Genomic DNA, 27,958 nt, shown 5'->3' on the forward strand with positions numbered 1-27,958 from the left:
CAGCCACTGGTTCATTCCTGAAATGGTCATAAAAGCCTGGGCTGGAGTAGACTGAAACCAGGAACCAGGAGCATCTTCCGAGTCTCCCATGTGGGTGCAGGGGCCCAAGGACCTGGGCCATCTTCCACTGCTTTCCCAGGCACATTAGCAGGGAGCTGGTTTTTGGAAGTGGAACAACTGGGAATTGTACCGGCACCCATATGGGATGCCAGCATTGCAGGCAGCAGCCTTACCCACTGTGCCACAATGCCAGCCCCTTCTCTTTTAATGATGTCAAATAATAAAAGAACATTTCCTGTTTTTGAAGGCTCACTATAAAGCAGACTGGAAGAAAACCCTTGCTAAGGGCTATGATTTGAGACCAGATGCCATTCCCATTGTTGCTGCGAAGAGTTCAAGGAATATTGCTAGCGACGTAAGTCTATTTTGAAAGCAGTAAACTCCATCTGTGTATACTTTTAAAATATGTATATGGTGTAAAGGACCATATGATCCACATAAGCAGAAAAATAAACTATAATAGGAAAAAATTGGATTTTTTGAATATAAGTTCACTTAAAGCCTTTAAAACTCAATACAGTGTACAAAAATCATTTAAAAACTATAATATTTGGAGCTCTCAGTATAATTGCTATGAACTTAAAAACTACTTTTGATTTGAATTTTATCAAGAAAAAAGTATTGGCATACAAAAATATCACTAAATTAAAAAGTCTCCAAAACAAAAAAAATTAAAAATAAACAACAAAATAACAAACAAAAGTCTCCAAATATTTTTTAAAATATATAGAGTTTAAATTTTATAATTTCTACAAAGAAAAACTCTGGTAAAATATGGAAAACTAGGGAGAATTTTACATTAAAGAATTTACATTAATTTTACATTAAAGAATTTTACATTACATTTTCTTTAAAGATTTATTTATTTGAAAGGCAGAGAGGGAGAGAGGGGGAGAAGGAGAGAGGGAGAGGGACAGAGAACGCAAGCTCATCTGTCCACTAGTTCACTCCCCAAATGGCCACAATGGGCAGTGCTGGCCCAGGCTGAATCCAGGAGTCAGGAGCTCCAACCAGGTCTCTCATGTGGGTGGTAGAAGTCCACGTGCTTGGCCTGTGTTCCGCTGCCTTCGCAGGCACGTTAGTAGGGGGCTGGACCAGAAGCAGAGCAGCATCCCGAGTGGCAGCTCAACCTGCTGCAGCACTATGCTGGCCCCACAGAAGAGAATTTTTTAAAAAGATTTACTTTTATTTATTTGAAAGGCACAGAGTCACAGAGACAGAGGGTGAGACCAAGAGAAAGAGACCACTTCTGTCTGCTGGTTCACTCCCCGAATGGCCACAACGGCCAGGGCTGGCCCAGGCTGAAGCCAGGAGCCAGAAATTCCATCTGGGTCTCCACGTGGGTAGCAGGGGCCATCATCCACTGCCTTCCCAGGTGCATTACCAGGAAGCTGGATCAGAAGCGGAGCAGCCAGGACTCAAACTGGCACTCTGATATGGGCATCATAAGCAGCAGCTTTATCCCATTTTACCACAACATGCCAGTCCCTGAAAAAGAGGATGTAGATAATTACTTTTTTATGAATTAAGTTATATTTTCTATATGAATTAATGTAATAACTTGATAGACTAAAAACTCATTCATTTCAAATCTAATACACCAATTTATATTAAAGTGTGTTAAAAATTTACTGATGATTATGCAAAGTTTATTAGATAATGTAAATTAAAAACAGTAAAAAGCTAATATATCAGATGCTCAATAAATAAACTTTTTAGTAACTTTTGAGTATATTCAAAGAATCTACTTATGAACAATCTAGATTTAAGCTACAAATTATTCTTTTTTTTTTTTTCTTGACAGGCAGAGTGGACAGTGAGAGAGAGACAGAGAGAAAGGTCTTCCTTTTGCCGTTGGTTCACCCTCCAATGGCCGCCACGGCTGGCGCACTGCGGCCGGCGCACCGCGCTGATCCAATGGCAGGAGCCAGGTACTTCTCCTGGTCTCCCATGGGGTGCAGGGCCCAAGCACTTGGGCCATCCTCCACTGCACTCCTGGGCCACAGCAGAGAGCTGGCCTGGAAGAGGGGCAACCGGGACAGAATCCGGTGCCCCAACCGGGACTAGAACCTGGTGTGCTGGCGCCGCAAGGCGGAGGATTAGCCTAGTGAGCCGTGGCGCCGGCCTACAAATTATTCTATTCTTAATTATCCCCAGAGCAGATATCAAGACCATTCACCAGAAGTATTTTGCTAGTTGTTTATTTTAAAGTGTTTTTAAAAACCTAGAAGTTGCATACACTCAGACTGAATTTTTTTCTTTTGCTCACTCTGCTATATACATTGTCTATCTCAAACTTCTACCCTAAAAAGTCTATCTGCCCTTTTCTTTCCAATAGTGCAAATATAAGGAGGCCTATGAGAAAGCCAAAGGCAAGCAAATTGGATTTCTCAGTCTTCAGGATGATCCTAAACTGGTTCACTACATGAATGTGGCCAAAATACAGTCAGACCGCGAGTACAGAAAGGGCTATGAAGCCAGCAAGACCAGGTACCACACGCCTTTGGATATGCTCAGTGTGACCGCTGCCAAGAAGTCTCAGGAGGTGGCGACCAACGCCAACTACAAGCAGCCCTTCCACAACTACACTCTCCTGCCGGATGCCTTGCCTGTGGAGCACTCCAGGAACGCCATGCAGATCCAGAGCGATGTAGGTCCCAGGCAGCAGCTGGCAGCACAGTGAGGGATCCCTTTCTTGTGGGTAGGAAGGAAGAGCAGGAAACACTCCATCCTACCCCTGGCTGGGCTCACTGTAATTACAGCTCTCCTCCAGAACCTGGAGTTCTAGGGTTTCACTCATCGGAACTATAGGTAGCTTTGCTGATGCTTTTATAACTACATTTATTTTTTTAAAGATTTTATGTATTTATTTGAGAGGTAGAGTTACAGTGAGAAGGAGAGACAGAGAGAAAGGTCTTCCATCCACTGGTTCACTCCCCAAATGGCCGCATTGGCCGGAGCTGCACTGATCTGAACCAGGACCAGGTGCCTCCTCCGGGTCTCCCATGTGGGTGCAGGGGCCCAAGGAGTTGGGCCATCTTCCACTGCCCTCCCAGGCCACAGCAGAGAGCCGGATTGGAAGAGGAGCAGCCAGGACTAGAACCAGTGCCCATATGGGATGCCAGCACCGCAGGTGGAGGATTAACCTACAGAGCCATGGCACCAGCCCCTATAACTATATTTAAAACTTTAGATATTAGGCCCAACACATGATATACCTATGAAAAATTAAGAGGCTTATATAGATGATATATAATTTCTAGTGCAAAATTCTGTAAACTTTTCCTTTCTTTTCCTCAGGAAAGTTAAATTTTTAAAGGAATTGTTGAGTTGGGATTTCCTCTTAAAAATCACAGTGAATGCAATGATTTTTATGATTCTTTTTTTCCCTAAAAGATGGTGGGAGTAAATAGCAGGTTATCCCCCCTCCCCTTTTGGCTTCTCGATGCTAGGGACTCTTTCTGAAATAACAATGTCCCCTTCTTGTTGTAAAGAACCTCTATAAATCTGACTTCACCGGCTGGATGAAAGGGATTGGCTGGATCCCAATACAGTCCCTCGAGGTGGAGAAGGCAAAGAAAGCAGGAGAGATTCTTAGTGAGAAGAGGTACCGCCAGCACCCCGAGAAGCTGAAGTTCACATATGCCATGGACACCATGGAGCAGGCGCTTAACAAGGCTAACAAACTGAATATGGACAAGGTGAGAGCTTGGCTGTTGGCCTCCGAGAACTTACGTGGTCCTCGGGCCATGGAGCCTGGCAGGACCTCTACAATATCCAGGAATTGTTTTCTTTCTAATGGTTGTAGTGGTGGTGGGAGAGCAACTCTGTCTAGGCTTCCATCTGTGTTCCTGTTATATATTAACGTTAGCCGTCGCAAAACACACCGAACACCGGAGTAAGGGAAAGGGTTTATTGGGGAGCACCCAACAGACCGGAGTGAAGGGGTGGCGAAGGAAAATGAGAAAAATGAGTATAAGAGAGGAGAGGAGCTAGCAAGGAGAGAAGAGAGAGAAGAGAGATGAGAGGAGCTGAGAGAGAAGGCCAAGAGACCAGAGGAGGAGGCAAGAGAGAGAGCAGGAGAGAAGGGCCAAGAGAGCACGTGTTCAGGAACAGGCCCTTTTAAAACTTTGCCTGAGGGCGGGCAGGGAAGCAGGAGCAGCCAATCCCATTAGGATGGGGGTGGAGCCTGGCTCAGGTAGCTGGGCCAGGCGGCCACCTGGCTAAAACTGCCCCAGTTTCCTAACAGTTCCTGTCTCCCATTCTCTGTCCCTCTCTGCCTGTCTTCCTCTCTTTCTTTCTTTACTCTCATTTTGCTCCTTAGGCTATCTCTCAGTGTCGTATTAAGGATCCAACAGAACCACAAACCTCCACCTAGCTCAAAGGTTGGGGCAAGATGTCATCCGTTGCTTCAGTAGACGAGGGTTCCTTTGTTTGATGACTTTTTTGCATTGTGTATTCAGGTCCCTCCAGCCCACTTCTTGCCCTTTTATCCTGCTGTAAGATTATGTACCTCACCTTCTTGTTGCAGAGGCTGTACACTAAGAAATGGGACAAAGATAAGACCACCATACACGTCATGCCCGATACTCCAGATATCCTGCTCTCCAGAGTAAACCAAATCACCATGAGTGATGTAAGTATAGAACAACAGCCATAAGTGTGGAGAGAGAAGCTGGAAGCTTCCGTAGGACTCGGGGAACATTCATCTGCTTGTCAGCCACTGTGAAATCAGGATCTGCATTCTCACCCAAATAACAACAGTTGGTTGTGTTTGTATCTCATCCTTTAGAAACTGTACAGAGCTGGCTGGGAAGAGGAGAAGAAGAAGGGCTATGATCTGAGGCCTGATGCCATCTCCATAAAGGCTGCCAAAGCTTCTAGAGACATTGCCAGTGATGTAAGTGCTTCCATGGGGCCTTCCTCAGGCTGAAGAAGTAAGAACGAATGAGCCAAGCTTGTGTGTTCTGAGGAGCTGCAGTCAGCTCCACTGAGTGTCAGTGGTAACACCATCCCACGTAACATACAAGATACCTCCCTTTTGTTCATTATTTAACATAAAAAATGGGGCAGGCATTTGGCTAAGAGGTTAAGATGCCTGTGTCCTTTTTCAGAGTGCCCGAGTTGCATTCCTAGCCCCAATGCTTGATTCTAGCTTAATGTAGTCCCTGGAAGGCAGTAACGATGGCTCAAACAATTGGGCTGCTGCCACCCCCATGAGAGATCTGGATTGAGTTCCTGGCTCCCAGTTTTGACCACTACAGGCATTTGGGGAGTGAACCAGCAGATGGGAGTTGTCTTTCTATCTCAAATAAATAAATTAAAAATTTTAAAGAGTCTTGTTATAGATAAGTAGATCCTGGAGTATCTGACTCACTTATAGATAATTCTAAGCAGACACAAGGATGCAACCTACATGTTTTACCCAGGAGACCATGGCCAGGCTCTTTCCTGACTTTAAAAGTATGTGTGAGAAATCCTGCAGCAGCCTTTTCTGTTTATTAGACTGCTGAATGGGAAACTGTGCTTTCTAAACCATCCCAAGCCAACTTATCTATACATTGCTTTGATGAACTCAGTCCCTTTCTTTCCATAGTCTCAGTCTGGGAAGAAATTTGAAGTAAAACAACTTTGCTCTGGGCCCCGTGAGCTCCCTTCTGTCTGATTGTAGAGTAGCTTAAAAATCCTTCACCTGTGACGAAGCTAAGGGCACCCTGGGGATGATACTTTATCCTCTTTCCTTCACTGTTTCATCTCAATGCTTCTCTTCTGTCCACAGTACAAATACAAGCAAGCGTATGAGCAAGCCAAAGGAAAACATATTGGATTCCGCAGCCTGGAAGACGACCCCAAGTTGGTGCACTTCATGCAGGTGGCCAAGATGCAGTCAGACCGGGAATACAAGAAGGCCTATGAGAAATCCAAGACCTCCTTCCACACCCCCGTGGACATGCTCAGTGTGGTAGCAGCCAAGAAGTCCCAGGAGGTGGCCACCAACGCCAACTACAGGAATGTGATCCATACCTACAACATGCTTCCTGATGCCATGGGCTTTGAGTTGGCCAAAAATATGATGCAGATTCAAAGTGATGTATGTAAAAGCCACACCCTTTACAGAGCTTTTATCCTGGAGAATGAGCAAATTGTAATAAGTAGTGCCATTTTGCAAATCTTGAAAGAAATTCACATGCATTTTTCCAGTGAAATGTTTTAACTTAGATTGAATCCATTTCTTTTAACTAAAAGAGGTCAGTCCTACACACTAAAGTCTTATATTCCAGGATGGTTGCTGTGAACATTATTAAAGTCTGAATTCAGCAATACTAAATGAAATTTGGTTGCAGAAAGAATTTGTTGAAGGAAACATATCTAACAAAGAGGATCAAAAGGATGAAAGGCTCCAGACAGAGGAATGAAAAAGAAAGAAAGGAAATTAGATAATGTGATAGCTCTATTCCCTCACTCCCAACCAACTTTCCTTCCTCTACTTCCAACTTTGCAATTCCCTGTAGTCTGGATGAAGATATTGAGAATGGCACGGCTAGGGAATCTTTTGGAATGAATATAGGGAAGATGAAGGAGGAGATATAGAGTCAAGAATTCAGCTAAGGAACAATTTGGTGGCCTGAGGAACTGAACTTAAATTGCAAACCACATCATATTCTCTTTGTGAACATAGACGCCCAGCTATATTAAGTGAGAAGGAGAACACAAGTTCCCAAGTGAAAACAGCCATGGCACAATTACAGTGGTGATGCCAAGGCTAAGGGGAAAAATGAAATTTGCACAAAGCATTAGTGAGGTTTCTGGCATGTCAGAGGAAGTTTTAACAGTGAGGAATGATCCAAGACAGTGGAAAAAGAGAAATGAGATTCCCATAAGTCATCTGTTAATAAAGGAAATTTGAGAATTTTGGTAAGAAAAGTCGTCATAATCAAGGAGCTATAGTCACACGGCAGATGAATCTATTTCTTAGCACTTTTTCGTTATGAAGATATCAAGGAAGCACAATCACAACAATATTTTGCATACTTTTAATTTCTCATGCAAGGAAATGTGGAAAAGATAGAAATTGGAAAATAAAAATGGTTAAAGTTGAAGATGCCATTGGTTGAAGCCTAAAGTGAGGGTTAGGGAGTATTAAACACACGCTTGTCATTTTCGGGAAAGGCTTGATTTCTTCTTATTGAAGTTTTCCTCTTTTGCAGAATCAGTACAAAGCTGACTATGCTGACTTCATGAAGGGCATTGGGTGGCTCCCTCTGGGCTCTCTGGAAGCTGAGAAAAATAAGAAAGCCATGGAGATTATCAGTGAAAAGAAGTACCGCCAGCATCCAGACACTTTGAAGTATTCCACACTGATGGATTCAATGAACATGGTTTTGGCCCAGAATAATGCAAAAATTATGAATGAAGTGAGTCTTTCAGCAATGCAGTGTTTCATGTGCATCAGAGAGAACCCAGCTGTCTCTTAACATTTAATGTCCAGGTTTTACTAACACAGTTATAGAACAACATGGTTGAGGTCTACTTCACCTGGCGAGAGTAAAGCACTCTTGTAGGTTAGACTCTCTGAAAGGAGATGCTGAGACAGAATTTGGGGATCAGGGCATTTTTTAGGGACCAGTACCTATGGGAAGGAGGACCAGGCAGAGGGAGAAGTTGTACTGTGATGTAGTCCCAACAAAGCCTTGAACAATCCCACGGAGGGTTCCTGAGTGTCCTGAGTGTCACCTGTTGGAGGTGTCCTACATTGGACTTAAATGGGCAAAACTTTGTACCTCCATTCTGGTGAGTCTTTGTGGCCATCCGGGAAGGGCATCCTCCTGAATGAGACAGCAAACCCTGGAGGTGACAGCTAGAAGCTGTCTATGAAAAGCTGGGATAGACAGAAGTTCTTCCTTAAATGGGGATGTGGGTAGGGCATCTCCACATTCCCATAAAAATCCCAGCATTGTTACCTATAGTGAGAAAAGACTGGAAACCACAAATTAAATGTCCATCTATGTAGAATTGGTTGAATCTTTTAGATTATATCTCCTAATGGAATGCAGCTCTTTAAATGAATAAAGTAAATTATTTTGAGAAGGCTCAAAAGTGTCCAAAATATTTAGTAACAAAACAAGATGTATTATTTGGCATTTGGCATCATTTCTATGTGTGTTTTAAGATGCAGAGAAAACTGAGGAGGGAGATGCTCTCCCCAAGCTATAGGAGGGAGAGAACATCTTTATAGTTCACTCACATCCTCTCCACTGTGTTGTTTGAATGAACACTTTCTCTATTCATATTTTTAAAAGTCTAGCTAATTAAAATACCCATAATATTCATATTTATATTTATATGTTTGTGTGTGATCAGTGAGCTCATTTTAAGATTTTTTAGACCTAATTCATGTACTTTTCCCTAGCACCTCTACAAACAAGCATGGGAGGCTGACAAGACCAAAGTCCACATCATGCCTGATATCCCCCAGATTGTCCTGGCAAAGGCAAATGCCATTAATATGAGTGATGTGAGTATCACTGCCCTGGTATCTCTCTTTCCAGCTTATCTAAACCAGTAAACTAATTGTTTCTCTCAATTATGAGAGTGAATATTTTTAAATGATAGTAAAAATCTACAAATGAGAATTTTCTTTTTTTCTCTTTTAAGATTTATTCATTTATTTGAGAGGTAGAACTATAGAGAGAGGGAGGGAGAGATCTTCCATCCATTGGTTCATTCCCTGAAAGGCCACAACAGCTTCAGCTGGGCCAATCTGGAGGCAGAAGCTTCTTTCGTGTCTCCCACATGGGTGCATCAATTAGTAGGAAGCTGAATCAGAAGTGGAGCAGCTGGGACTCCAATCAGCGCCCGGATGGGATGCTGGAACTGCAGACAGAGGCTTAACCTAGTGTGCCGCAGCGCCAGCCCCAAGAATTTTCTTTCTCAAATCTTGCTTTGCTAAGAGTTAGAAAGGCCTGCTAATGCGGGTTGGGTGAAGCAGTTAGGAATTTGAAAGGTAGCTGGATCTTGTTCTAGGGATGAGTACTCCTTATCAAACTAAGAGATGTGGCAGGAAGAGCGGGCTTAGGAGCCAGGGAAGGAGAAAAGGGAAGAAAAGAGTTCCGGGACCTCATTCTTAGAGAGCCCCTTCACCATGTTTGTGAGCTGTTCCTAAGGGAAGGGTTAAGTGGAAAGGAAAGAGGAACATTTTGAAGAATTTGGAGTGAGCTCCATCACAGGAATGTGCAACACTTGTTAGAAAACACGCTGATGCTTTTTTTCATTTCCTTTCTCATCCTAACCACCCTTGCCAGGAAATCCTTTAATCCTACCAGTTGTTTCTTCTTTCCATTGTTTGAATTCCATAGGTTTTTTGATTTGCTGGCATTTCTTAAAAATTATAGAATCCTTATAATTATATAAGTAAAAGTGTTGATTATAAAACAGTGATTTTTTTGATGTAACAATGTAACTGTTTTGTAGTCTTCTTTTAACTCCTATTTGATAAAATGCATCAGATACGGATCTGCTGATTTTTCACATCTTTAACACATATTTGCAACTTAATAAAGATCAATAATTTTTTTTTGGTGATTACTTGAAAATATGTTTGAGTTTGTAACAGTTTTTTTTTCAAACACAGATTGCTTGTGAGAACATTCAGCTGCTGAACTATCAATACAACATTTTGCTTAAAGATAAAAATGATGTCACAGTGTAGATTGGAACACTGTTTGGGATGCCTGCATCCTACATCAGAGTACCTGCGTTTTCTACTAGTTCAGGCTCTTGATTCTAGCTTCCTGCTAATGCAGACCCGGGAGGCAGTGGTGATGGCTCAGATAGATAGCTCAGGTGAATGGCTGCCATCCGCATGGGAGACCTGTATAAGTACCAGGCTTCATCACATGTGGACCTCTGGGGAGTGAATCAGTGGCTAGGAGCTTGTCTCTCCTCCCCTCCCCCTTCCCCTCCCCCTTCCCCTCCCCCTTCCCCTCCCCCTTCCCCTCCTTACCTCCTTCTTGTCCCTTCTCAAATAATTTTTTTGAGAAACTATACAGTCAATCTAGGTTTTCCTATTTAGAAGAAAATCATTTCCTTTGCTTCTGTTTACAGAAACTCTACAAACTTTCCATGGAAGAGGCGAAAAAGAAAGGCTATGATCTCCGAACTGATGCAATTCCCATCAAAGCGGCCAAGGCTTCAAGAGACATTGCAAGTGATGTAAGTCCAAAGGGGAGGGGTCACCTGCTGGGGTTTCTATGTAACTGAAATAAAAAAGGCTGGAAACAGTAGTGGATAAAATGGGGGGTGGGAGGGAGCGTATCTGCAAACAGTAGCCTCACTTTGTTCTGTGAATTTTTAAAGCCTTACTTGTGTGTTTCCTTTGATATTTCTGAAAAAAATAAGAATGCCACCCATATTATGATCCTCATAGATGTCAGCTCTCCAAGTTAGGAGAGTAGGTGAATGTACTTTGATCTCTCACCAAAATTACACCTTGCAGAAATCCAAAGCCCTTCATCAAGTTTTCCTCGTGAAAGGCTGTGTTCAGGCCTTCTGCCTCTTAGGGCCTGACTTCCCAATAGGCTGTCCCAAGCATCGGTGTGTTGCAAGGGCCAATCGTTTGGGCTGATGACAGCTGATTACTAAATAATCAAGAGTTTTGCAAGGCAGTTTTTAAACCATTGGTAGCTTGACATCAGCCATGGTAGTAGTATTTATACCACAGAAATTGGCACACCCTACAAATTAGGGCTTCCTCCCTCTCCACAGCTAGTGTACCGGCACAGCGCTGTCAAAGCATATCACCTCCATGAAACTCAGTTCTTTCATTTAGTTGTTTTCATGAGAAATCCATTTGCAAGGAGCATTGAATGAGAGTAGGAGGAGGAACGCATTTTAGAGCACTCTTTCCTTGTACTTTCTCTTTCCTCTTCTGTTTTTCATCTTCCCTACATATCTACCCCATCTCTCACCTTCTGTTGTCCTGAAAATGCCAAATTCATCGCCCTCTTTCATAATGCAATACTTTGGCTCTCCTGGCTCCTGCTCTTTAACTTATACACTGAACTCCACAAGGAGATGCACAAAATAAAAAGCCTTCTACACATATCAGGATCTCCCCCTATGGAAATTGAGGTGATAAGTAGTAAACATTTTTCCCATTCGACTGGTTTAGAAAGTCTTAAAAAGAGCTCCATAAATACAAAACTACTCAAACATTATACTGTGCTTCATAACTGAACCAATTCTTATTGGTGAATGGCTGGATGGATGATTTCTTAAGGCAGCATTAAGCTGCTTGGAACATTCTGCTTCTTTCTCATTTTCTGTATTTATTAATATGTCAACAACAGAATATGTGTATAAGTTACTGTGGTGCATCATGACAAGGTCAGGGTCCTAATCCTTATGTCTCTAGTAAGTCATTCACTTCTCCGAGTCTGAGCCTACGCATCTATAAAAATCGGGCATAAAGGCCAGCACGTATGGCTCAATAGGCTAATCCTCTGCCTGTGGCCCAGCACCCCGGGTTCTAGTCCCGGTTGGGGTGCCAGATTCTGTCCCAGTTGCTCCTCTTCCAGTCCAGCTCTCTGCTGTGGCCCAGGAGGGCAGTGGAGGATGGCCTAATTCCTTGGGCCCTGCACCCGCATGGGAGACCAGGAGGAAGCACCTGGCTCCTGGCTCTGGATCGGTGCAGCGCGCCGGCTGTAGTGGCCATTTTGGGCGTGAACCAACGAAAAGAAGACCTTTCTCCCTGTCTCTCTCTCTCACCGTCTAACTCTGCATGTCAAAAAAAATGGGGCATATAAAATAACTTTGCTGTCTTCATCACAACATAGAGTTGTGAGTAGCAAGTGACATAGGTAAGTGTGGAAATGTGTTTTATGAATGTAGCATGCTACACAGTTTTTTTGAACTGTAGAATATTGATACTAGAATGATTTTGCGCCAAGAGAATTGCTCCTCATTCACATTCATCTTTTCTTCACAGTATAAATACAAGTACAATTATGAAAAGCAGAAGGGGAAAATGGTTGGCTTCCGCAGTCTTGAAGATGATCCCAAATTAGTCCATTCCATGCAAGTGGCTAAGATGCAATCTGATCGGGAGTACAAGAAAAACTACGAGAAGACCAAGACCAGCTACCACACCCCTGCAGACATGCTCAGTGTCACAGCTGCCAAGGATGCCCAAGCCAACATCACAAACACTAACTACAAGCACCTGATCCACAAGTACATCCTCCTCCCAGATGCAATGAGCCTTGAACTGAGCAGGAATATGAATCGCATCCAGAGTGATGTAAGGCTATTTTCTGTTTGGGTGATGATGGATCCTTTGCAAGGGAAGGGATAGCATAGCTTTATATTCCATAATTTTGTGTCTAAATTGATAAGGTGAATTTGCCTCTTTTCTTTATAGAATGAATATAAACAGGACTACAATGAATGGTACAAAGGACTTGGCTGGAGTCCAGCTGGTTCCCTAGACGTGGAGAAGGCCAAGAAAGCAACTGAATATGCCAGTGATCAGAAATACCGCCAGCACCCTAGCAACTTCCAGTTTAAGAAGTTGACTGACTCCATGGACATGGTGCTTGCCAAGCAGAATGCACATACTATGAACAAGGTAGAGAGAACAGTAGTCCTTCTACGTAGCTCCCAAGTGAGGGAAGGCTAGCAGGCTCTGGCTCTTGTTTGAGAAATTTAATCCCACTCCACCACTCCTTGGCAGTGGCAAACAATTCCAGAACATTCCCCTACTATGTTTTCTTCATGTTTTTATTTCCCTTGTTCCTCTGTGTTAGAAATTACCTACATTTTACATGGCCTACGCAGACCTCTGTGTGCCACAGCTGCGGAAAGAACACTGTATCATGGTTCATTCTGGCCTGGCTCTTTGTTCTCACTGTGGTGACTTTAGAAACGAGTGTCCCGTTTGAAATTAGATGGGCTGAGTTGGGGTTTTGCTGCTTGAACTCTGCACTGGGTCCTCCAATAAACCGATGTGAATGTAGCCCCCCCCCTCCCCCCCCCCCCCGTGAAGAAGCAGCCACACCCCTGTGGAATAGGAGGGAAAGTCTAGAACTATTTCAAGTTTTATCTTTTTTGTATATGAAAATAAAATGATGATGATAATAAAAAAAAAAAAAAAAGAAAGAAATTACCTACATTTTAAAGGACTATATATTAGGCACTTTCAATCCATTTTAGGTGATTAAAAACTTTTAAGAGATTATCTTTTAAAATCTGAGTTTATTTTTAGCATCTTTTCTGAATCATATGCTTTGTCACTCTTTACTACTTCAAATTAAAAGCATTCAAGTATTCTCTCATTACCTCTTCTCTCCTATTTGTCCTAAACAGTTATTAAAATTTCAAATCTCTTTTCTCCCACTTCCTAGCATTTATACACCATTGACTGGAATAAAGATAAAACAAAGATTCATGTGATGCCTGATACGCCAGATATTTTACAAGCTAAGCAGAATCAAACCCTATTTAGTCAGGTAAGGATGTATACAAATTTCCAATGTTTTGTCTTGAAATTTATTGAGCTTATAAAATGGTGTAATAGTAAATAAATGATATAAATGCTGAAGCAATAGAAATGAATGACTGAGACTGGTCAGCCTAGAGATGTCACAAAATATATCAGTTAAGAGCAAGGGTTTCTGCTATGCTGCATGCTCAATAGAGGCAGATATTGTCTCTGTTTTGCTTATCTCTGTGTTTATTGTGCTTGGCACAAGTTAGCAAATCAATCAGTAATTGTTGAAAGAAAAGAATTATGTCAAACAAACCTGATCTGAGTTACGGCTTTGGCATTTAGTTGGATGCTATTTGGAAAATCACTTACCCCAGTTTCTTCATCCTTAAAAGTGGGACTATAGAAGTATCTATAACATTGCCTAAGACACTGGATTACTATGAGGACCAAATGAAAAATTTTATGTAAAGTTCTCAGCACAATGCCTGGTACATAGAAAGTACTGAACAACTATTAGCTGCTGTTATTATTATCCAATTTTAACACATCTACATTCATTCAGTGAGTTTGACTCTGAAAATTTAGCCCATTTATTGCAATTTGTAAAAGGCATATCATCATCTACTACTTTTGACACATAGATGGTTAAAATTCTGTGGCCTGATTTTTTTTCTCAATTATGTGATTACCTGTGTTTGAAGCAGTGAGCCCAGACTACTTAAGAGCAGGAAGAAGGGGACCCAGTAAACATGATATGACCGTATATTTTCTGAGTAATAGAGTTTGTGCTCAAATAGACATCCAGGGTGAGTCAGAACAGAAAAATAAATTGAGCCATATGATACTAAAACAGCACTTCTTCTACTCTATTAAACACCTTTCTTTGTTGTTTAGTTTAGTTTTGTTTACCCATATCTTTGGAGAGAGGGTAGATGATGTCAGAATCTGATATCTACTCTACATACACCTTTGTTTATAATCTGTTAGAAACTTTAATATAAACAGAATAATTTAAGGAATTTCTTTAATTCTCAGAAATTCTATAAACTTGGATGGGAAGAAGCTTTGAAGAAAGGCTATGATCTCCCAGTTGATGCAATTTCTGTCCAGCTAGCCAAAGCTTCAAGAGACATTGCTAGTGATGTAAGTACCAGTCTGACTTCTATAATGTGTCGCTCCCCCTCTTCATGGAGGAACGACACTAAGCCCTGCCTAGGCTTCATATCCGAGTCACGGCACCATTATGTCGCTCCCCGTCTTCGTGGAGGAATGACACAGGACCCTGCGCTGTTCTTTTGTCTGCTCGGCCCTCCCCGGGTTTGCTGCTGGTTCTTCCCGGGTTGGCTACCGTCCCTTCCACCTCCGTGGAAGGGCGGTTCCCCCTGCCACTTTCCCCACTTCCGCGGGGGAGCGGCACACCGCCGGCCGGCTCTCTCGGGGGCTACACAGGTGTTCCTTCAGATAGATGTTCCCCTTAGATGTTCCTGGTGCATGTTTTCTCTCTCCTCCTTTATAGTCCTCTTCCGCCAATCCCAACTCGGCTGCCCACACGCCGAGTACGCTGCTCTCCTCCAATCAGGAGCAGGATCAGCTCCTGGAGGTCATCACTCAAGTTGGCAAGAGGCAGCTGCATAGAAGCTGTTTCCTCCTCTCCCAGCGCCATATTGTGGGAGAGCAGATGCATAGAATAAGTCTTAATTCCAGTAACTTAGTCTAGTCCGAGTTGCTCCCCACAATAATGATGTGTTTTTATTGGATCAAATAACTTAGTATTAGTAACTATTTTTATAGATACATTTTACCTTTCTTCTCATACCCTCTTAGTTGACCCAGAATTCACTCTTTCTTACTGTTCAAATGTCAACAAAGAGGCTTCCTGGGTATGGGTTGGTTCAAAGGACCTCTTAGATCCATTATACTAAGATGCTGTTATATTATAAAAATATTAAATATTGTGTGTTTATATGAGCTATAATGTGTTCTATACTTCTCATCTTATTACTATCATTATTATGATCACTTTTGTGATTTTGATCTAATAATAATGTAACCTTTTCCAATTAAATCTAAATACTGGAACTTATTTTTATTCTCTTAAAATAATATAGTTCATTTTGACCCATGTTGGTAATACGTTGTCATCTTGTGGAACTCTTTTTCTGACCTAAAATACTTAGCTGCTTTTATTCATGTGGAGGTACAAGAAAAGGATTTTAATAGGACAAATTTGAAGGGCTCTTCAAAAAGGTCATGGAAATGGCATGCTATGAAAAAATGGTGCATGGACTACAAATTTTTGGACGAAAATAAACTTTTTATTTTCCACAAACTTGTTGAGGATTCCTCATTTGATATAGCCTTTTGGCAACCTACTAAATATTTTGCTGTTTAATAAATTAATCTACACTATTAGCCTGTTCACCAAATCATGTCTTCATAACTTTTAATTTAGCCCATATTTTTCCCATAAAATATCACTCTCATAAGGATAGCATAAGAAATTTATTAAAAATAACCTAAAGTCAACACATACAAAGTATAGCACATCCAAATACATATATCTGCCTCTAGTAGGAATTAATTTTTCTTCAAAACCTCTCTTGAGACTCAAGGTTCCATTGGAAGCCTCTATTTCCACAAGACTAGCTGGTTTAAGAAAGTAAACATTTGTTACTAAGTTAGCATCAACAACCCCTTCTCTCATTTCAATTTTGGAAAACAAACAGAAAACTTAACTTGAACTTTTTCATGTTAATAAAAGAACTCTGTTTCCTCTGACTTCAGTTTAAATATAAACAAGGCTACCGGAAGCAACTTGGCCACCATGTTGGATTCCGGAGTTTGCAAGATGACCCAAAGCTTGTGTTGTCCATGAATGTTGCCAAAATGCAGAGTGAGAGAGAATACAAGAAGGACTTTGAGAAGTGGAAGACCAAGTTCAGCAGCCCAGTGGACATGCTGGGGGTGGTGCTGGCCAAGAAGTGCCAGGCCTTGGTCAGCGATGTGGACTACAAGAACTACCTGCACCAGTGGACCTGCCTGCCTGACCAGAATGACGTTATTCATGCTAAAAAAGCTTATGAGCTACAAAGTGAGGTCAGTTTCTATTAAGTTACATAGTTGTGTATTATTTCTTATTTCCTATGAGTAGCCATTTAGTCACAGAAGCAGAAACTAAAAAAAAGTTATATTGAAAATTTAAAATACATCTCTCTTGAAATACGCAGAATCAAGAGTCAAAGGTCCAAGTTACAATGGAATTTTGATGGCTTACTTTGTCCTTTCTCAGAATATGTATAAGTCTGACCTTGAGTGGCTGAAAGGCATAGGATGGAGTCCCTTGGGTTCTTTGGAAGCAGAAAAGAACAAGAGGGCTTCAGAAATCCTCAGTGAGAAGAAATATCGTCAGCCTCCAGACACAAACAAGTTCACCAGCATTCCTGATGCCATGGACATAGTTCTCGCAAAGACAAATGCCAAAAATAGGAGTGATGTAAGTAACTCTTTAGAGATTAATAAAAACCATTGTAGTGCCTGCTACCTGGTAGCTTCTCAATAACATTTGCTTAATAAAGGGATAGAATGGCAAAGCATTGTATCAACACAGCAGAGTATTTTACATTGAGTTCCTCCATCTGGATTTCAACTACCCTACACTGAATGACATGAAAATGAGTGTCCATTTTTGTCACCCAACACTTAGTCATTTACTTAGCCAGAGGGTGATGAGAAAATTGAGGAGCATAGTTTTTTCCTTAGAAATTTGAGTACATTAAAGACCCAGATTTTTTGTTGTGGTAGAGTGTGTAAGGAGGAGAGATAGTGAATGCTTTACATAGGCACAGTGGAAATATTAGGAAGAAGGTATTTACTACTGAATGATGATAAATCATTTAGCTTATTGGAATAAAGATAAAATGATAATACTATGTCACAGTAAAGAAGTAATATTCCATCTTCAACTTAAGTTCTTCTCTCTAACACTGACTCTAATACTTGGCATAAAATAGACACTCAATATGTATTTATTGAATGAAATAAATAAAAGATGGTAATGTAGAGTGATTCTGCGCAAAGAATGGAAGGATGACTAATCCTACTTCCTGAATATTAAAGTATAATTATGTGCACTGAGATTCTGAAACTGGTAAGAAAATTTAAATGGATATATGTAATAATAGCCATGAGGTTCTTTGGAGCACCTCAACATGTATGTCGTTTATAAAATGCTATATTTTTACATACATCAGATATATTGGGAGTTTTTAATAAATAAGTCCATAATTGACTTATACTAAGCATTGATAAATTAGATCGCTTATTTTCCTAATCAATCCTCAGATACTTTTTGCAGTGCTGTTTTCCAAAGTTTACAGTGAATGCTGAGCTGTCAGCTTCATTATAAATGTTTATTTTGTTTTGGTTTTGGGACAAATACCACTTGTTCTCCTTGATAGGTGACAACTAACTGAGCACCAAAAAGGAAACTTGTTAAAGTGAAATGAACACTATGAGAAACGGTGACTTGATCAGCCCTCTCCCTGACTGCTGATGAGCAGCTTAATATGTTATCCCTCTTAGTATTTTTTTTGTTTGTTCTACTTAATACTTTTGGTTGAATACTGTAATCAATACACTATTCTTCTTAAGTGCTGAAACTTAACTGAAAAGTGATCGCTGTTAAATATAAGAGTGGGAATAAGAGAGGGAAGAGATGTGCAATTCGGGACATGCTCAAGCTGACTTACCTCAAACGGTAGAGTTAGAAACATACCAGGGGATTCCAATTCAATCCCATCGAGGTGGCATGTACCAATGCCATCTCACTAGTCCCAGTGATCAATTTCTGTTCACAATTGATCGTAATGATAGGACTAAGAACCAAAGGGATCACATAAACAAGAATAGTGTCTGCAAATACTAGCTGATAGAATCAAAAAGGGAGAGAATGATCCAACATGGGAAGTGAGATACACAGCAGACCCATAGAATGGCAAATGTCCTAACAGCACTCTGGCCTCATAATCAGCCCTTAAGGCATGCGGATCCGGCTGAAATGCCCATGAGAGTATTTCAGGCATGGAAAGCCAAGACACTCTGGGGGGGAGAAAAAAAACCTAAATGAAAGATCTCCATGGGTGAGATCCCAGTGGAAAGAATGGGTCATCAAAGAAGGAGGTACCTTTCTCTGAAGGGAGGAGAGAACTTCCACTTTGACCATGGCCTTGTCTAAATATGATCAGAGTCAGTGAACTCACGGGGCTTCCATAGCCTTGGCAGCTCATGACAAGAGCCTAGGGTGATTACTGATGCCATAAACAAGAGTGTCAATTTGTTCAGTCAACAACAGGAGTCACTGTGCACTTACTCCTCATGTAGGATCTTTGTCCTTAGTGTGCTGTACATTGAGATTTCATGCTATAACTAGTACTCAAACAGTATTTTTCACTTTATGTTTCTGTGTGGGAGCAAACTGTTGAAATCTTTACTTAATGTATGCTAAACTGATCTTCTGTATATAAAGAGAATCGAAAATGAATCTTGATGTGAATGGAAGGGGAGAGGGAGTGGGAAAGGGGAGGGTTGCGGGTGGGAGGGACGTTATGCGGGGGAAGCCATTGTAATCCATAAGCTGTACTTTGGAAATTTATATTCATTAAATAAAAGTAAAAAAAAAAAAAGCCAAAAAAAAAAAAAAGAAAGAAAGTTTGAATACAATAAGCTGCCTAGTAAAGCAACAAATTTATGCAAATTACTTTACCCTTTTGGGAATCTGAGTTTCTTTTGTCTCCATAAAACAAGAGAAAAAGCTTGGACTTAAAAAGGTGACCAGAAGAAAAACCCTGAATCAAGAATCCAGGCAGAACCTGGGCCAGTTGGAGCCTTGAGCCTGTCTCTACTTTTGATTAGACCAATACATCTAACCTAGCACAAATAATATTTCCATTTTCTCTGCATTCCCTGGATGAAAGTGGTGCATGCCATTGAATAAATGACTTAGCTTTTAATTCTCAGGGAAAATTCTGCCCCCAGAGGGGACATTTGGTCACATCTAGAAAGTTTGGTCATCACAACTTGAGGGTGGCATGCTACTGGCATCTAGTGGATGGAAGCCAGAGATGTTGCTACATATACCACAGTGCACAAGGTAGTCTGTCTCAACAAAAAACCATCCAGCATATGCACCCATAGTTATGAGGCTGAAAAACTGTTATTCTCCACTGTCAAGTTACCATATTCTCTCCTGTAATGGATAAATATTTTGCAGGAAGATTATCTGACTCTTTGTAAACATCCTTTTTTTCATGAAAATTTTCACCCCTTAATTTTAGTAAATTAATGTGATTTATTTTGTTTGGGGTTTCTTTTGTTGACAGACATAAGGATGATTTGGAGATATTTGAAATATTTTTATAAATTCTCAGACATAAATCTTCTGAAAATCCTAATGTTTCAAATAGTTATGAGATATAACTATAAATAAGATACAAAGGAAATGAAACTCCCAGATTTCTAGGCATAATTTGAATGTTATCTTTTGATAAGCTGAGGGCCATCTCCTAATTAAACATTGAAGGGGAATTTTACAACACCAAAGATGGAAAGCCATCTTTTCCATTTGAAAATATTGGCAAAGGCACTTATCGCCTTTGTTTATTTCATATAGGCAGGATTATCTGTAACGCTGAAAAAGTTATCCATAATCTTTCTTAAAAGGTAATTATGTCCCAGATAAGTCAACAAACACTGCATCTATTTTCTGATGATGTCATCTGCTTATGTTACCAGTTGTAATATTTCATTCAGAGTAATTCAGATAAATTTAGTAATCTTGTTTGAAGTCAATTATGTCATTCACTCATCTAGCAACACCACTGAAAAATTCTTATTTCTCCTTTTAGAGACTTTATAGAGAAGCATGGGACAAGGACAAGACTCAAGTCCACATCATGCCTGATACACCTGACATTATTTTGGCTAAAGCAAACTTAATCAATACAAGTGATGTAAGTTTCTAAATTCTGCATGTGTTATAAGACAATTCATTTTTATCGGCCGGCACCGTGGCTCACTTGGTTAATCCTCCACCTGCAGCGCCGGCATCTCACATGGGCACCGAGTTCTAGTCTCGGTTTCTCCTCTTCCAGTCCAGCTTTCTGCTGTGGCCTGGGAGAGCAGTGGAGGATGGCCCAACTCCTTGGGCCCCTGCACCCACATGGGAGACCAGGAGAAAGCACCTGGCTCCTGGCTTCAGATCGGCACAGTGCCTGTCGTGGCAGCCATTTAGGGAGTGAACCAATGGAAGGAAGACCTTTCTCTCTGTCTCTCTCTCTGTCTGTCTGTAACTCTACCTGTCAAAAAAAAAAAAAAAAAAAAAAAAAAGAAAGAAAGAAAAAGAAAAAGAAGATTCATTTTTATTACTTCTAGGTTGGTAAAGTTGTTTGGAAGTTCTTTTGAATCCCTGAATTATTTTCAATAATAAACTACATGTGGCTTAGACTCTTTATTTAGTGGCTTTTAGATCTTTACCTCAGGTGAGTTGGGGTTCTGTATTCTCCATCTGTTGCATATCATTGTTCTACCCCTCGTCCTAATTCAATGGTTTATAGCACTGTCCCCTATGTGAATAGGTACACCTTGTGGGAAAAGACCATTTTTGTTGGATCTGCAGTGTTTTGTACCTGACTCTAGTAGATACCCAATGAAATTTTGAATGAATGAGCATATAAAACCACACAGGAAATTTTCATTTTTATTATCATAATAACATAATCTCCTTAAATTTATAGATGTAAAAATTAAATCTTTAAAGCAAATTCTAAACTAATAGAATGACCTTAGCATTCAAGAATATATTAGAGTACTGCCACAAAGACTAAAATATAAATTCAAGATCAAGGGGCATTTTAAATAATCTGACTTCTTCATAAAAATATGTGTAACTTATATTCCCAATTGGGGTTGGAGGTGTGCTACAGTGGGATAAGCCACTGTTTGTGACACTGCATCCCATATAGGAGCCCTAGTTTGACTCCTGGCTCCTCCACTTCTAATCCAGCTGCTTGACATTATGCCTGGGAAGCAGAAGATGATGGCTCAAGTACTTGAGTCCCTGCCACCGATGTGGGAAACACTGATGGAGTTCTAGGCTCCTGGCTTTGGCCTGGCCCAGCCCCAACTTTAGTGGTCATTTTGGGAGTGAATGAGAGGATGGAAGATCTCTTGCTCTCTCTCTCTCTCTCTCTCTCTCTGCCTTTCAAATAAATAATCTAAAAAATAATAAAACATTAGCTCTTAAAAGCACTTAAAATGTATTCCCAGTTATTATGTTAACAAATGTGATGAAATAAATTATTGCACTTATACTTTCTTAATATTTGGACTTTCTTCAAAAAACTTTAAATTTTAAAAATTATGAAAGACTCTGTATTTTCCCTGTAAGATGTGGATCCTGCTTTGCATGATCCTATATTATAAGACAGACACTATCTCACAGTGTATTAGCTCCGTGTCAGACAGCCCCTTAGACATGATTTGTCCCCACTAGAGGAGTTAGATGGGAAGACGTTATTTTTTCTAATCAAAACTTCTAATGAAATAACATTAACTGGAAAACAGCACTCAAATGACATTCCATTTCTCTATCAATATATTTCTGCCTCATTCTCATAGGTATTTGGGAAGCATTGACATTTAATTTTGTAGATCTAGGTAATTGAAGAGCTTTAAAGTTTAAAACAGGACCATTAGCAATCAATGAACATAACTTCCAATTACGTTTGAGTGGTCTACAGTACAGTTACTGTTCTCATGGACTCTTAAAATATTTAGTGCATTGGATTCATTATTCTGCAGTTATTTGTGTAGAACTGTTTTCCCCAAAGTGATTTTCTTCATCTCTTAACAGAAACTCTACCGAATGGGTTATGAGGAGCTGAAGAAAAAAGGTTATGATCTTCCTGTTGACGCCATACCAATTAAAGCAGCCAAAGCATCCCGGGAAATTGCCAGCGAAGTAAGACTTTGTCCCCTGTGGCTACTGATTTGATTGCAATTTATCCCAGCCAAGCAGTCTCAATTTCATTTAAAACTGAATAAAGCCTTCTAAGGGGTAGCAAGTTAAAACAGAGTGAAGTGATCCTAGACATGCAGTATGGTATGAAGATAAGATCAAGGATACATTTATTATGTATGGAATTTGTACCTGACCTTAGCCTTTAATCTTTCCTATCAAAAAATCAAAATCCATTTCTCTCAGTAGGCTTAGAAAAATATTTAGAGTTAATGTGTTTGTAATTTGCCACAAAGATGGGAACCTAAGCTGATTTTTGAAAGGAATAAGATGCTTTTTTTTTCCCTTTAGTACAAGTACAAAGAAGGCTTTCGCAAACAGCTCGGCCACCACATTGGAGCCCGGAACATCAAGGATGACCCCAAGATGATGTGGTCCATGCACGTGGCCAAGATCCAGAGTGACAGGGAGTACAAGAAGGACTTTGAGAAGTGGAAGACCAAGTTCAGCAGCCCAGTGGACATGCTGGGGGTGGTGCTGGCCAAGAAGTGCCAGACGTTGGTCAGTGACATAGACTACAAGAACTACCTGCACCAGTGGACCTGCCTGCCTGACCAGAATGACGTCACCCATGCTCGACATGCCTATGATCTTCAGAGTGATGTCAGTCTGAAGTTCTTCTTTGCTCAGTAGAAGCTTGCATCTGTTTTCCTTAGCATAAAATTCCCTAATGTGAGAGGAGCTGAATTTAAACAACTGAGTTCCTCTCCCCTGGAATAATGCCCAAGCTCTATGCAATTACCCAGACATCTGGAGGCACCATCATTCCACCAAGAGAGAGCCAGAAAAGCCCCCATTGTTTTGGTGGAAGTCTCTCTTGATCTGGATGGTTTAAGAATTGAATTGTTCTCTGTATACTCCTGCTTAAAATGTTTTCTATATTTCTAAGCTGAATATTTTGTTGATTAATTACATTCAGTGATTTGTCACTTCCAATTTCAGAATTTGTACAAGTCTGATCTTCAGTGGCTGAAAGGCATTGGCTGGATACCTACTGGTTCTATTGAGGATGAGAAGAACAAAAGAGCAACCCAGATTTTGAGTGACCATGTCTACCGGCAGCACCCTGATAAATTCAAGTTTTCCATTCTCATGGACTCCATACCAATGGTTTTGGCAAAAAACAATGCTACTAATATGAACCATGTAAGTCCTTTCTTTGCTTGAGGAGGTATTCATTTTTCTTCTGTTTATGGAAAACTAATATCTATTCCAATAAAAGAAACTTCAGTTTTTTTGCTTGCTATTAAAGTGCTTTTGAAGTAAGTTTTGTGCCTCGTGTTACTGACACAAGGTTTCTAGAACAGAAAGTATCACAAATACCAACTCACAGGAAAGAGTCTTCATCATTAAGAATCCAACTATTTTCTTGTATGTATTCATTATTGGCCTATAATTGTAATGTCTTCCAATTTATTTTAGCGCCTGTATACAGAAGCTTGGGATAAAGATAAAACCACTGTCCACATTATGCCAGATACACCTGAAGTTTTACTAGCTAAACAAAACCAAGTGAATTGCAGTGAGGTAAGCATGATGCATGTGATGCATGACAGATTTTCCCTATGATGCTCTTTATAAATCAAACATGATTATTGATGTCTATTTCAGAAATTATATAAACTTGGCCTAGAAGAAACCAAGAGGAAAGGTTATGATATGCGTGTAGATGCCATTCCTATCAAGGCTGCCAAGGCCTCCAGAGATATTGCAAGTGAAGTAAGTATACCTGAGAAGTTCTTTGCCTTAGCTTTGGCTCAAAGATTTTTCTTCCCGCTGCATCTGTAGTAGAGCAGGTAAGTTATGAGGTTTAAACTGTTCCTAATAGTTTATTTTTTTTTTTCAGTAAATAGTTTAAAATAATGATAATGAAATTTTCAGTACAAAGGCTAAGTTCTAGTAATGGTTGAGTCCATAGGAACATTTATTTCAGAATAGGTCCATTTCTTGCTAAACAAAAGCACTAGATACTTGACCCTTGTTCAGATAACTTTTTTGGCCTTTCCACATGAAGTACTTCTTTTATATTCATTGTAAGATTCCTTCAAAACCCATCCAGTGAATCTACTAGGGCTGAATAAATAGGGCACATCATTCAAATTCAAGCCATCTATGTGAGCCATATGTTCATCTCTGCATCCAGTCATTGGCTACAGATCTTTGCTCTCCTTACAAGATGGGATTTGCTCATATTCCTAGCACTTTTTATTGTTTACTGCCTTTTTGATGAAGTAAAAAATATATTTCCCTTATATTTCCAAAATATGGATAGTAATCATCATAATATAAAAATAAATATTCAAAATCAGAGAAAGAGTAAATGTATTAATTTATACTAATATATTGAAGTACTTGTATTATCAAAATCAGGTTTATAAAGAATATTTAATGACCTGGAGATACATAATAAGGGAAAAGATGAAAAGATCACGTGCAAACCATTGGTAGTGTAACTCCTGTTTTAATTTTTATTCTTTCTATCTCAGACACATGCCACAAAGTCATCTCTGAGTGCTAAAATTGTCTAATTTTATTTTCTTTATATATTTCATTTATTTTCTAAATGATAACATATACATATTACAGTTATATATAATTTCTATTCTCAGTTAGTTGTTAATACTCTCAATTTCTTTCTTCTTTTAGTTCAAGTACAAAGAAGGCTATCGTAAGCAACTGGGCCATCACATTGGTGCCAGAGCTATACATGATGACCCCAAGATGATGTGGTCCATGCATGTGGCCAAGATCCAGAGTGACAGGGAGTACAAGAAGGACTTTGAGAAGTGGAAGACCAAGTTCAGCAGCCCAGTGGACATGCTGGGGGTGGTGCTGGCCAAGAAGTGCCAGGCCTTGGTCAGCGATGTGGACTACAAGAACTACCTGCACCAGTGGACGTGCCTGCCTGACCAGAACGACGTCATGCATGCCCGGCAGGCCTACGACCTGCAGAGCGACGTGAGTACTGAGGATCATAACGACATGCAAAGATGGGGAATAAATGAATTCATACCTCTGGGGGAAGGTAACAACAGGCAACACTAAGCTCAACAACTGTTGCAAATGGAAGTAGCGTACCTGCGTTCATTGTGAATGGTGTTCCTTTAACTCTCTAGACCAAACTGGAATCTTGTCTGATACCCTTCTTATTCACCAAACTGTATTTTCAAGAGTACTTTTAGTACTTTTACCTGATTTCATATCCTTTAGATGAAAATGCATTTCTAATGTGGGAATAAATATGTATTGACTCTGTGTCCACAGAATTTGTACAAATCAGATCTCCAATGGTTGAGAGGCATCGGCTGGGTGCCCATTGGCTCTTTGGATGTGGAAAAATGCAAAAAGGCAACTGAAATCTTGAGTGATAAAATCTATCGCCAGCCTCCAGACAGATTCAAATTTACCAGTGTGACTGATTCTCTGGAGCAAGTGTTGGCTAAGAATAATGCCATCAACATGAACAAGGTGAGACTTTTTAAAATTCAAAGTGTGTGGCTTCTAATATCAAATCAAAGAAGAATTACCCTTGGGAAAAGAAATATAGGACATTGAGCAGCAAAAGAATTTACCTACCTACAAGGGTACTTCAAAAATCATGAAGAAATACAGTTAAAAAATAAGTTTACTTTGGTGCAAAAAGCTTTGAAATTCATGCACAGTGTTGTCATAATGTGTATTTTCCATGAGGTGTTTTTTTTTTTTTTTTTTTTTTTTTTTGACAGGCAGAGTGGACAGTGAGAGAGAGAGACAAAGAGAAAGGTCTTCCTTTTGCTGTTGGTTCACCCTCCAATGGTCGCCGCGGCTGGCGGGCTGCGGCTGGCGCACTACGCTAATCCAATGGCAGGAGCCAGGTACTTCTCCTGGTCTCCCATGGGTGCAGGGCCCAAGTACTTGGGCCATCCTCCACTGCACTTCCTGGCCATAGCAGAGAGCTGGCCTGGAAGAGGGGCAACCGGGACAGAATCCGGCACCCCGACCGGGACTAGAACCCGGTGTGCCGGCGCCGCAAGGCGGAGGATTAGCCTAGTGAGCCGCGGCGCCAGCCTCCATGAGGTTTTTGAAGACCCCTCATATCTATCTATCATCAATTTACATTCAGCTTGGTAGCTCTGGCCTGTGGGCCATATAAGGCCTGCAAAATCATTTGGTCTGGCCCTGCCAAGGCAACTGCAGGTGGGACTCAATTCATTCAATCTATAGCAGGTTAATTTTTAAGTTGACAATTTTGTATGGCCTACGAGTGATGTCACAGATATCCAAATGGCCCTTGGCAGGAAAAAAAAGGTTATTATCTATCTTTCCATCTGATGTGTGTGTGTATATATATACTGAAATATATATCACTCATAGTTCAACCTTTACTTCATGTATTGTTTCATGGTTTTGTAGTTTACTGGGAAATAATCTTTGCATAAAAGATGCTTTTTCTCACTCTTCATTGCTAACATACATTTCAGAGTATCAGTAGGCACTTGAACATATCTGTTCCACTGTGAAGTGATTACTTAAAGATGTGTGTAAAATTTTACTTATTGTGAATAAAATGTGTAACCTTTTCCTTTGTTTCTCAAATTCTTGTGGTCCTGAAATGCCTACTAATTTATTTGCTGAAACTTTCTCCTGATGAATGTATATATATTTTCTTTGATAGCGTTTGTATACAGAAGCATGGGACAAGGACAAGACCCAGATCCATATAATGCCAGACACACCAGAAATTATGTTGGCAAGAATGAATAAAATCAACTACAGTGAGGTGAGCAGATGCTAATTCTCTGACATTTGCATTATTCTCTTATTTCAAAGGATCTATTCCACACAGATGTACTTTTGTAAAAGATTTTTTATTTATTTGAGAGGTAGAGTTAAGACAGAGAAAGGGAGAGACAGAGAGAAAGGTCTCATCCACTGGTTCACTCCCCAAATGGCCACAACAGCCAGAGCTGGGCCAATCTGGAGCCAGGAGCTTCTTCTGGTCTCCCACATGAGTGCATGGCCCAAGCACTTGGGCCATTCCCTACTGCTTTCCCAGGGCACAGCAGAGAGCTGGATCAGAAGAGGAGCAGCCAGAGCACCAACATGCACCTTATGGGATGCTGGCGCTGCAGGCGGAGGCTTAGCCTACTGTGCCATAGCGCTGGCCCTGCTAATGTCCTCTTAAACAGCGGCTTTATAAAGAATGTTCTTTGTTTTTTCTAATGTGAAAAACTCTTGCATTTCAATCACCATCATAAATGTCCAACTTTTGAGTAATAAGAATTGTTTAGATAGCACAAATCACAAGAACTAATAATTTAAGCAGTAACCATAAATTAAGTATACCATTTTTAAATTAA

The 27,958-nt window shown here is 40.4% G+C and overlaps 1 protein-coding gene across 50 annotated transcripts in view; it reads left to right on the forward strand.

Annotated features, from left to right (window-relative positions):
• NEB (nebulin) overlaps positions 1-27,958 on the forward strand; it is a 217,198-nt gene that overhangs the window by 58,398 nt on the left and 130,842 nt on the right. For all 50 annotated transcript variants that reach the window (XM_089328355.1, XM_089328318.1, XM_089328323.1 and 47 more), the window contains exons 40-63: positions 308-415; positions 2,399-2,710; positions 3,555-3,761; positions 4,592-4,696; positions 4,853-4,960; positions 5,840-6,151; positions 7,269-7,475; positions 8,471-8,575; positions 10,165-10,272; positions 12,047-12,358; positions 12,479-12,685; positions 13,461-13,565; positions 14,582-14,689; positions 16,331-16,642; positions 16,836-17,039; positions 20,449-20,553; positions 22,455-22,562; positions 22,911-23,222; positions 23,562-23,765; positions 24,042-24,146; positions 24,231-24,338; positions 25,266-25,577; positions 25,884-26,087; positions 27,274-27,378. In XM_089328355.1, coding sequence (XP_089184481.1) covers positions 308-415; positions 2,399-2,710; positions 3,555-3,761; positions 4,592-4,696; positions 4,853-4,960; positions 5,840-6,151; positions 7,269-7,475; positions 8,471-8,575; positions 10,165-10,272; positions 12,047-12,358; positions 12,479-12,685; positions 13,461-13,565; positions 14,582-14,689; positions 16,331-16,642; positions 16,836-17,039; positions 20,449-20,553; positions 22,455-22,562; positions 22,911-23,222; positions 23,562-23,765; positions 24,042-24,146; positions 24,231-24,338; positions 25,266-25,577; positions 25,884-26,087; positions 27,274-27,378 — 4,383 coding nt within the window. The remainder of the gene's footprint in view (positions 1-307; positions 416-2,398; positions 2,711-3,554; positions 3,762-4,591; positions 4,697-4,852; positions 4,961-5,839; positions 6,152-7,268; positions 7,476-8,470; positions 8,576-10,164; positions 10,273-12,046; positions 12,359-12,478; positions 12,686-13,460; positions 13,566-14,581; positions 14,690-16,330; positions 16,643-16,835; positions 17,040-20,448; positions 20,554-22,454; positions 22,563-22,910; positions 23,223-23,561; positions 23,766-24,041; positions 24,147-24,230; positions 24,339-25,265; positions 25,578-25,883; positions 26,088-27,273; positions 27,379-27,958) is intronic.

The sequence above is a fragment of the Oryctolagus cuniculus genome, chromosome 3 (genome assembly GCF_051225735.1).
Source record: "Oryctolagus cuniculus isolate XC-2025 breed Fujian yellow rabbit chromosome 3, ASM5122573v1, whole genome shotgun sequence".
In the NCBI taxonomy this organism is placed as follows: Eukaryota; Metazoa; Chordata; class Mammalia; order Lagomorpha; family Leporidae; genus Oryctolagus; species Oryctolagus cuniculus.